Source organism: Phalaenopsis equestris, unplaced genomic scaffold (assembly GCF_001263595.1).
Source record: "Phalaenopsis equestris unplaced genomic scaffold, ASM126359v1 Scaffold000134, whole genome shotgun sequence".
NCBI lineage: Eukaryota > Viridiplantae > Streptophyta > Magnoliopsida > Asparagales > Orchidaceae > Phalaenopsis > Phalaenopsis equestris.
In genome coordinates this window covers 1,654,140-1,664,704 of record NW_018164576.1, presented here as the reverse complement: position 1 = coordinate 1,664,704, position 10,565 = coordinate 1,654,140, and the positions used below count along the sequence as shown (strand labels likewise).

General features: G+C 38.6%; 2 protein-coding genes across 3 annotated transcripts in view; both read left to right on the top strand.

Annotated features, from left to right (window-relative positions):
* The window catches only part of LOC110021503 (probable mannan synthase 11), a 14,674-nt gene that overhangs the window by 1,697 nt on the left and 2,412 nt on the right, over positions 1–10,565 (top strand). The window lies entirely within an intron of this gene.
* On the top strand, positions 7,622–8,289 carry LOC110021505 (glucomannan 4-beta-mannosyltransferase 2-like). The gene is made up of 2 exons (XM_020720020.1): positions 7,622–8,098; positions 8,184–8,289. Exons 1-2 carry the CDS (start codon positions 7,781–7,783, stop codon positions 8,286–8,288), a joined length of 423 nt encoding a protein of 140 aa, XP_020575679.1. The 5' UTR covers positions 7,622–7,780; the 3' UTR covers position 8,289.

Here is a 10,565-nt window from a genome sequence, read left to right as displayed (position 1 = left end):
GTCATTCGTGTTCGACTCGTTTTGGCTCGAAATACTACTGATCAATTATATATATCTCTTTAACGGGTACTCTTTTTTAAAAATTTAGTTGACTACAAGACTACAAAGATTTATAATAAATTAAAGTATTGATTAAGAAAATAGAATAAAAATTATTAAACTAGATTCAAATAATGTTTTAATAAAAATAATAATTTTTAAATCTTGCTCAAATCCTTATTGTCTTATGGCTACATGATTAAGGTTGTTAAAATGACTTTGTTCGTGAACAGCTTGTGTTCGGCTCGTTAAGCAAACGAGCCTAACACGAACACACTTATTGAGCTCGAAATATAAATGAGCCGAACACGTGCTGAGCATGGCTCGCTTGTGTTCGGCTCGTTTAGACCCCTAATTGTATTTATATTAATAAAACTTTAACACCTGAAAATATGTTTCACGAGGGTTGGGTCACATGAATCTCACATGGCGAGGGGATGCAGCCATTTAAATTGACGCAAATCTCAAGAGCTAAGAGTTAATAAAATAATTTTGTATTAACCTTAACAAATATTATGAAATGGAAATATAGAGATTTTTACATGCATATCATCCAATTCTTATGTATTTACATATCTATCTAATATCTAAATTTTAACTTTGATATTTTAGTTGTCTAAATATTTTATGACCCATAAAACAAACATCATCATTTTAACTTTTAGAACATGAAACACTTCTTTTTCATATGTCAATAAGATGTTATGTATAAAAAATATTTGAGGTTTAGATATTAAATATTTGATTGAATAGAAATTAAGTGGTATTTTTAGCTCGAAGATCAGTAATCGGTCGAAAATTGAATCGGATTTTAGCTCGAATCAAAATCTTATCAAAATAAACGTGTTGAACTATGAGTTAAAAATTCGGATTGAATTTTTTTTTAGTTGATTTCGAGCAATACATGATTCCGCTCAAGCTGACTCGAGATCGACTCAAATTATTTTTTTTTATAAAAATTATATAGAATGCTAAATAAAATGAATTATAACAGGCTAGGAGCAGATTATGAGTGGAATCAGTTCTAAAAACTCAAATTAAGCGATTTTATTTCGAGTTCGAGCCGATTTTGAACCAAATAAAGCTGGAACGGATCCAAATAACTCAAATTTGAGCTGGATCATTTTAATTTCAAGCCAAATCGAGCTCGATTCAATTTAGAACCGAGTTGGCTTGAAATCGTACATAACTTGTCACGAGCCTATTTCAATCCAAATCCAATCCATTCAAGCCAATTTTGAGCCGGTCCCAACTCTGCTCAAAACCACCTCATTAACAGTGTTATTCATCCAACATCAAGGGAGTCTTAAAGCATCAAAATGACAGAAAGAAAAAATGAGTCAACACTAACGTCCAAATAAAAACAACAAACAATAAGTGCTACAAAATGACAGAAAGAAAAAATGAGTCAACACTAACATCCAAATAAAAACAACAAACCCTAAACCCTAAACCAAAAAATTACTAACAATTGTTGAAGAATCCGACATTTGATGCATAAATTGTAGTCGACCATTATGTAACTATCCCTAAAACAAAATAATAATTGAAAATTGTCAAATAATTTTTAAAAATAACTCTTAAAATATAAATGATATGGCCCATAATTTAAAGGCCTCATCGAGTTAGATCATATTAACTATTATGACATGACGTCAATTAAAACATATGTACCTTTAATCTATTCTAAACCGACATATTCCTATACACTCATATCATGCATATTAATATACATATTAACGGAAGGCATGCGAGTTAAAGTCTTGAATACAAGGGAAAAAAAGATATACTTACGGTGCAGGAAAATATTCAACTTTTTGCTATTTTCCAGAGCTTGTCGAAAATATTCTAATGTTAACATAGACGTCGCTAATTGAATTTGTGTCGATATTTGACCGTCGCTAAACATTTTTGTCGGAATTATGACCGACAATGTCTGAATGACTGTTTTGTGCCGATTGAATCCGACATTAATTAGCGTCGACATATGTCAACGCGAATTAGCGCCGGCCTAGTTTGACGCAAATCAATATCAGATAATTTTGATGTTATTGCGTAATTTAACGGTGTCTAGTATCAAAAGGTGGATTGACACTTTAGGGTTGGAAAGTGTCGACACTATTCTGACGCAAACTTGTATAAAACAAAACAAGAAATACATCAAAACGATTAGAGTTCCACATATATGCACTGACCAACCACAAACAACATAATTGAATACTTATCTATCATCAAAGCCGATATAAAAAAACTCCAACATACTATGATCCATGCCATCATTCATATGTTCAGATGAAAAACACAATAGTTTCTCCTCTTCAGGAGCCTTAAATTAAACTACTGGTAAAGAGAAACGTGAGGTGGAAGTAGACACGGCTCGTTAATTTGCGGCCGGTTAATTATTTTAAATGCTAAAAGATTATTATTTTGTAACACATTCAAATAATATTGGAACAGTAGTGGTGAAGATTAGCTCCTCCGGTGCAGCCAAAATTGCGTCTGAATCTCTCTAACGGTCAAGGATTTCTGCAGCCCAAGGGAGCTAGAATTCTTCTCATCCCAGCTTTAACAAAAGTTGATGAGGGCTATAGGGTGTGTTTGGGGTAGTTATAACTTTTAAGAAGGTGATTGTAAAGTTATATTGGAGAAAGCTAGAAAGTAGAGATTATAATTAATTATAAATATATTTTTTTATTTCCAAAAAACCAATCAATTCTTGCAACCACCACATTTTAGTAGGTCAAGTTGAAAAAAATAATTTCTCGTCACACGAATTTTTTAAAAAGGCAACAGAAAGCAATTCTCCAAACAGAATTGTGTTCAAGATCCGAAACACAAAGCAGACAGAACAATATTTCAAATAAAAATAATTTCTCGTCACACGAATTTTTTAAAAAGTCAACAGAAAGCAATTCTCTAAACAAGATTGTGTTCAAGATCCGAAACACAAACCAAATAGAAAAATATTTCAAACAGACTCATGGTAAAACTAGCCACTGTAACTAGGTAGTCATTCAATTTGGGACAATTTTTGAAATCAAATATTTGATTAATATAAATTTATGAATCAATGGCTTATTTATTCATTATTTTTTTATTCATCGTGTTTGGTATGTTTTTTTTTTCCTTTCTTAGCTTTCAAGCCCTTTTTTATTCATGTGGGTAAATATATGTTTTTTTAATATTAATTTTTCGTTGTGAGCTAATTTTTAAAGAAGGTTTAATTTACATACATATCACTTACATTCATATGTGTTAAATCCAAAAGTGTCTGGGAAGCACACTCATATGTTAGGAAGTAAAGTGAGTGAGAGAGTGAGAGAGAGAGAGAGAGCATAGTGAGGGGCAATAAAAGAGAGTGTTGTTTATTCATGACATAGACCAGTATTTATAAGCATAGGTCTCAGTATTATAAAAGTACATATTAGACACCTAAGTATTAACTTTTCAAAAATATTTTTTGGTAATAACAGAGTTGTTCATGTTATGTTGGAGCCCGATTCGGTCTGCCCAATCTCACTCCCGATTTCTCCCGCTCCCGCCTCCTACTACAGACTCTCGCTCCCGCCTACGCCTGATCGCGAATAGTCATGTCTCTCGCCTGGCGTCGATTCGCAAATAGAAAAGAGAAACTGCTCCCGCTCCTGCGCCCTCTTAGTCACGATAAAATGGGAGCTTCACCTCTCCTATCGTGTGAAGCGACTGAAATGTGAGAGAGTATAGCGAGGCTTGGAAGATCGCCGCTTTTGTTTTTGCACGACCCTTTGTGTTCTTCTGCGGTAGTTTATGTTTTTTCGGATTAGAGGAAGAGAAGTGCAAGCAGTGGTTCCTTGCAGCAGAATGAAGAAGAAGAAAATTTTTCTCCCTTAACTTCCTCTTGGTGGCTTGTGGCAGAGAAGAAATTGGGTTTATTTCTCTTGTAAGTTTATCTTCTTCGGTGTAGAGAAAGAAGAAGAGAAATAACAACGAAGTGAGAGATCTCTCTTGTAAGTCGAAACGATCGACTTGTGTAAATTTCTCAAGTGGTAAAATCCTTTGCAACTCCGTGGACGTAGGCAATTTGCCGAACCACGTAAATCTGTGTGTTCCGCTGTGTTACTATTTTCTGGTGTGAATTTTCTTATTCTATTTTTTGCTTCATCAAAGATCGTTCTTTTATTTTATATATATACCACAACAGTTTGAATATGATAAGCCCAGAGACTAATTCGATGGATGAGAGGCGTCGATCGTGTGGTAAGCCTTGACTTGATTGATATCCAATTCAAAAGAGAGCCTCATGTCAATCGTTTTGAGGACTGATCCCCGCCCTTCGAAACATCTCCTGGTACATGCCACTGATCGTTCGGACAAGACACCTCCCTTGCCAATATCCAGTTCAAAACGGTCATCAACAGCTATGTCTGATCGTCAGTGTCATCCTTCCGAGTTGTTTATCTACTTGAGATTCGTGCTGACATAATTTTTATGTACATTATTAGTTTCATGTTCTCTTGTTCCCCGGAAGTTGCACAGTACAATAGGATAGGAGAATCTTTTTAACATATATTAAATAATTAAATGACATTATTGCAAAAAAAAGAACTTCCCTAGATTTTTGTGCCCAGACCATTATAAGTAGGTCTTGGGGTAAGGAGGGTTCGCGTCATTTCCTTTTCTTGTTGCTTCTTTAGTCTTATATCTCTTATTTTTTGTAGCTGTCACGGTGTCTAGTGAGGGAACATCATCAGCCAACAAGAGCGATATTCTCGAAGCATGAAGTTCATGCGGGCGAAGGCCAAATCAGCAGGCAAGGCATCTGTTGGAGATTTAAGCAGTAAGTAAATTGTGTTATGGTCGCAAGCAAGGGGAAACAAAGATCAAACTAGGTCTTCTGATTTTTCTGTAGTTTCATCATAGAGGGGAGCTGCAGAGGAGGTTGGAAGGCATACCAATGATCGTCTTTCAGAACAACCATTGGAGGCGACCACTCCTACCTAAAGGGGAGGAATGTTCATTAAGATTGTCACGGGGACTATGACTCCACAGCGAGGTCGAGAAGCTACCGAATGAAGTTGGAACTCAGTCGTAGTCGCAAATAGGTGGCTTTTTCCTTCGTGGGTGGACAACTAGAGGGGACCGACGAGGCTTCGTCTCTTACACCACTTCTGAATGGTGTCAAGTTTTGGGTATGTAGTTTGAATCATAACTTTTAGTATTCTTTTTACAGATGCAAGAGCCCTGATGATCACTTTTACTTCCTCAGACATTGACGCTGATCCTGAGGGCCATGTTGCCTTTGTGGATCAGGTCGGGGGGAGGGGAGCGAATACTAAGGAACAAGTTGTTTTGAAACAAGGGGCCATTGAGTAGGGCATCGTGGAGCTGGACAATGTGGCTCAAAGGATAGGAAATAATCCTCACTCGGGCAGAGGTAGGAGAGTGGGCGGCCAAATTCCTCCCAGTGCGGCAGTGGAGGGGATGACACCTAGGGGGCGTCGGGTGTATGCCGACTTTCTGGTGTTTGTCCTTTTTGAAATAAAGGAGCACTTTATTTGTTTCATAGTACAACCTCTGTTAGATAGCGATGATGGAGTTGATGAAGTCTTGGAGCTAGTTGATCGGGTGGTTTTCTTCCTCCAAAGATTGCGGGCACATGCACCGCAATGTGAATGGCATTGGTGCTGATGGGCTCGTCTGTCATTCCTCCCGCAAGATATTTGACCTGCCATTGGGTCGCAGCTCCAAGGGAGATAAATTCTTTCAACTTCCCCTCTTTTATTGGCTCCTCGATCATGCCTAACAGGTGTCTGTATTCTTCTGTATCATGTTCGTGATCTCTGTGGTACTTATAATATTTTTTGTTATCTTGAAGAAAAGCTTCAACCATCATCGGTGTTGCTTTCCTGAATAACTCCTTATATTTGATGGCATCCACTATTTTTGCCATGGATACCTAGAGTGGGGTTTCACGGGGAACCCCAGGATTATATCGGTTACGATGGTATGACAATTTGTGGTTATGGGCCTTGTTCTTTCGCCTCTGATCCTCATAACACTTGGTGGAGTGATTTTCGGGGTGACCCTCATAGCGGGGACAGTTAGACAGTCGTGCACTCTGTCTGGGTTGCCCTCTACTCTCTTCTAGCGATCACTTATGAATTCTCCGCTTGGTGAGCTCGCTGGTGCTCTCGTAGGTGATGATATATTTGTTGGTCATTTTCAACAACTTGACCAAGCTTTGCAGCTCTGCGAGTTTGAGTTCGAAATGGAACCTCTCCAACCTCACTCATTGTGTCAACGTGGCCTGGGCCATGTAGTTCTTCAAGTCCTAGATGTCTAGTGTTTCTCTTTAGAAGTGTGCGATAAACGACCACAAACTCTCGTTGGCTCCTAGCTTCAGTTGTCACAGGGATTGAGCGCTTTTTACAGGCATTAAGGCATTGGCAAACTACGATAGAAAGAGTCTTTTGAACTCCAAAAAATAGGTGATTACCCCTACGAGAATTCCGTCGAACCACATTGATGTGGTTGATCTCAACATCATGAAGAAGAGCTTACATTCAAGGGCATAAAAAATTTTCAACTGGCATATGGTCGACGATTCGAACGATATGATGGAGTCGTTAGGATTCGACCATCCCTTATACGGCTCTAAGACCAGCATATTGAACTTTTCCAGAGACTTATAGGGAGAAGGCATTTTCCAGCTGCCTTTTTTTCTTGGTTTGCACTGGTCAATTTCTCTCCTCCACAGAGGCGGATCCAATGTGTCTTGATATAGACCGTCATCAGACTTTTTCTGCAGGTGGATCACCCTCCTTCCATTGTTGCTTGGTGTTTCCCTTTGAAGGGGGTTGAGTGTTTTTTGTCGTGCTTGCTCTTCTCTTGAAACTGAGGTTGTTGCTAGGACATCGACCACCCTAAGTACTTCTGTGAATTGTCCTGACATCTGGTTGGTGATCTGAGTTCTCAAATCTTGCAGGCATTGTTGAACAAATTCCTTCATAAACCCCCAGGTCTGACTGAACTCTCCCTACGGTTGTTATTGAGCTTCTCTTCTTGTTGACGAGATGTTTCCATGCTCATTACACCTTAAAGAATGTTGAATCCAAAAGTGTCAAAGAAACACAACCAGATAATAGAATGTTCTGCTAGGAAGTGATGAGAGAGAAATAGAGCACAATAGAGAACAGAAAAAGAATGTATCCTTTATTCATGACATTGACCTCTATTTATATGAGTAGGTCGCAACATTATAAAAATACATTTTAACCTCCTCATTGTTAACTTTTATGTGGAATTTTTTGATAATTACAGACTTATTTGCATATAATAAGATTGAGGGCTTATTCGATCGATGAGAGTTATCGGTCATATGGTAAACCTTGACTAGATCAGAAAGAGAGCCTCATGCGGATCGTCTCGAGGACTGAACTCCATCTTGCAGAACATCTCCTGACACGTTCTACCAATCATTCGGATAAATCGCCTCCCTTGCCAACCTTCAGTTTAAGATGGTTGTCAACAACTTAATATTTAAAAATGTGCATTTATCTTAGCCACGTGTATTCTCTCCAAATTGTATTTTTTTCATTGTTGAGATTTGTCATGAGGTCCCCAGAAGAAGGCGCACAGACTAAAGCCACAAAAATGAAGGAGAGGTGAAAAATTAGTATAAGAAACCATGTGAAAGCTTTCCTCTAGCTGCCATAAGCTCTGAGCTGATGCAGTGGAAGCTGTAGCTCTCTGTAAACAAAAAATGAGGGAGTTCGGAGGTTTGCATATTGATTTTGAACGTTTTGGCTGGGAGCTGCATAAGAAATGGAAGCAGACGAGAGTGATTGTTGTGGTGCCACTGTTGAGAGTTGCGGTGTTGATTTGCCTGATAATGACACTCATACTTTTGACGGAGAAGTTGTTTGTGGGTTTGGTTTGTCTTGTTGTGAAGGTGTTCGGATTGAAGCCTGAGAAGCGTTACAGATGGAAGCCAATGAGTTCTGAGGCATCGGATTTGGAGGCTGGAGCTTCATCTTTCCCCATGGTTCTTGTGCAGATCCCAATGTACAATGAGAAGGAGGTAGCCATTCTTCAAGTTCATAAACTCTTCTCTCTCTCTGTGTGTACTATTTGTCTCTGTTTGCTCATGGAAAAAGTGGGAGCAGGTGTACAAGCTTTCAATAGGGGCCGCATGTAATTTGGATTGGCCGACAGAGAGGATGATAATTCAAGTCCTAGATGACTCTACTGATCCAGTTGTAAAGGCATGAAATCACCCCCGGCCCTCTCTCTCTCTCTCTCTCTCTCTCTCTAACTTTCTCTCTCACCCTCTCTCTCTCTCTCTCTCTCTCTCCCGAACTCTCTAACTTTCTCTCTCTATATATATATTTATTGAAATTGAATGTTTTGATTATTTTTTTTATTTTGCTCCCCCCATCCTCCCTAATCGCGTCCTCAATCCTCGTCCTCAATCATCGGTGTCATTGAATGTTGTCTAAATTCTTTGATTTTAGTCCATCACTTTGGACTTTTGGAGTCTATTTAGTGATTCTCGATGTATCCGTACCGCCGATTTTTTTAAAATTATTTTGTTTAATAAGCACACTTCCCGCACACAATTCATTAACTTTTAGACTCATTTACATAAATACCACATCAATTTTATATATTTGCATATCTAAAATCTCAACATTATTTGTGTTTACATGCTTATCATTCAAAATTTCAATATCACATTAAAAATATTTCCAACATAAACTTTTTAAAAGTGATATGTATGAAACTTCATGCATAAATTCATGACTCTTAGGATGTCTTAGAAGTGTAACTAATTGTATTCTTTCCTGATTTTTCCTGGATCTGAAATGATAGTTCATCAATCACGTGCGCCACAAACGTACGAAGGGAGGAGAATATATAATGTAAATTGAAACAATTACGTGTCCGTTTGGTCTGAATTATTGGAGCTTATTGTTACTTTTTTCAGCATTTCAAAAGCTATTATATAATTCAAAGTAAAAAAGTAATGCCGAAGTTAAAGTTTAGAGGGATTGAAAATTACTCTAAATTTCTTTTCCCGACAGTTTTCGAATCACGCACCATAAAATTTTTTGATCCAGTTGGCCCCGCACACGTGTGGTGCCGTGTGGCCTTTCTCACCCTTTTTGAACTGTCTCACTCGCCCCCTCTACGCTCACCGATCTACCTTTCACTATCTCCTCCAAGATTCTGTCAGGACACCTAATGTAGAGAGTCATTCGAAGTTCAATGAAATCACGTCACGTGGCAGTTGGTGACAGGAAAAAAAAAAAATTTACCCGGTAATATAAGGGAATATTCCTCTCGTGTTATTCAGGTATTATTGTGTGTTAGTCAAATGTTATTAATATGTTATTTTGTTATTATAACACCGAAAATATTTCTAGAACACAATAACACCTGAATAACATATAATAACACATGAATAACACAAGAGGAATATTCCCGTGTTATTAGACCGATTTTTTTTTGTCACATCTACGTGACGTGATTTCATTGGACTCTATATGTAAATTTATTTGCGGAGTCCCAATGCAATATTTTTTTTTTCTAAAAATAAAGCTTAGGTATAACTAAAAATTGAGTGGTACATATGTAAATCTTCCAAAAAAAATTTCTGCCTTATTACCATCCGCATTTTAAAATTTTATTTCTTCCTCTACATAAACATTACCATAAAGAATTTGAAAATCTCTTACATTCATTTTACAGACATCCAAAAAAAAAAAAAATTTATATAAAGAACCCTGAATCTACTAGAAAGACAGTGCTGGCTTTCTAACATCACAACCAGCAAAATTTTGCCTCATGGAGCCATCCATCTCCTCCAAGATAACATTTTTCAATCTAACTAACCACTAGGACGACAATGGCGACGCCGAGCCCTCCTCGTCAGAGCTTTCCGGCCTCAAAGCTCGAAGCTTTGGGAACAGAGAGGGCAGATTAGGGTTAACCGGCACCGGAATCTGTCGAATGGAGCTCGCAATGGTTTTATCCGTTATTTTCCCCACCTCCCTGCAAACCTGATCAAGAATGCACAAGAAATCCCTAACCACCATGAAGATCCTGAAAGGATGAGCTTCTTCCTTGGCAGAGTTGCCATGAAAGTACTCTGTTATCTCCTTCACTAAGGACAGTGCGACGCTCTCCTGAGCCTGAACCTGTATGATCTGATCCTCTGCCTTCTTCATGAAGCTCCTCAAGGATTCATTGAACCTCTGGTCTCCATCTCCGGCGAGTTTCAGAACCTCTGCTATCTTACTGATTCCTCCGGCGAGTTTGGAGACGTAGCTGCTGAGAACATCGGAGTCCATGGAAGCTGACTTTTTGACATTGCTGAGTTCGCTGCCGAGGCCTGCGACGACATGGAGGCCGCGGCGACAGCACTCGAGGTCGTCGCGGAGGGAGTTTGGTTGGGTGGTAGTGGTGGTGGTGGTGGAGGAGAGGCGAGAGCCCTCTGCTCTGATGACCTCTTGGACGACGAAGTGGAGGAGGGTGGTATTGCCGGC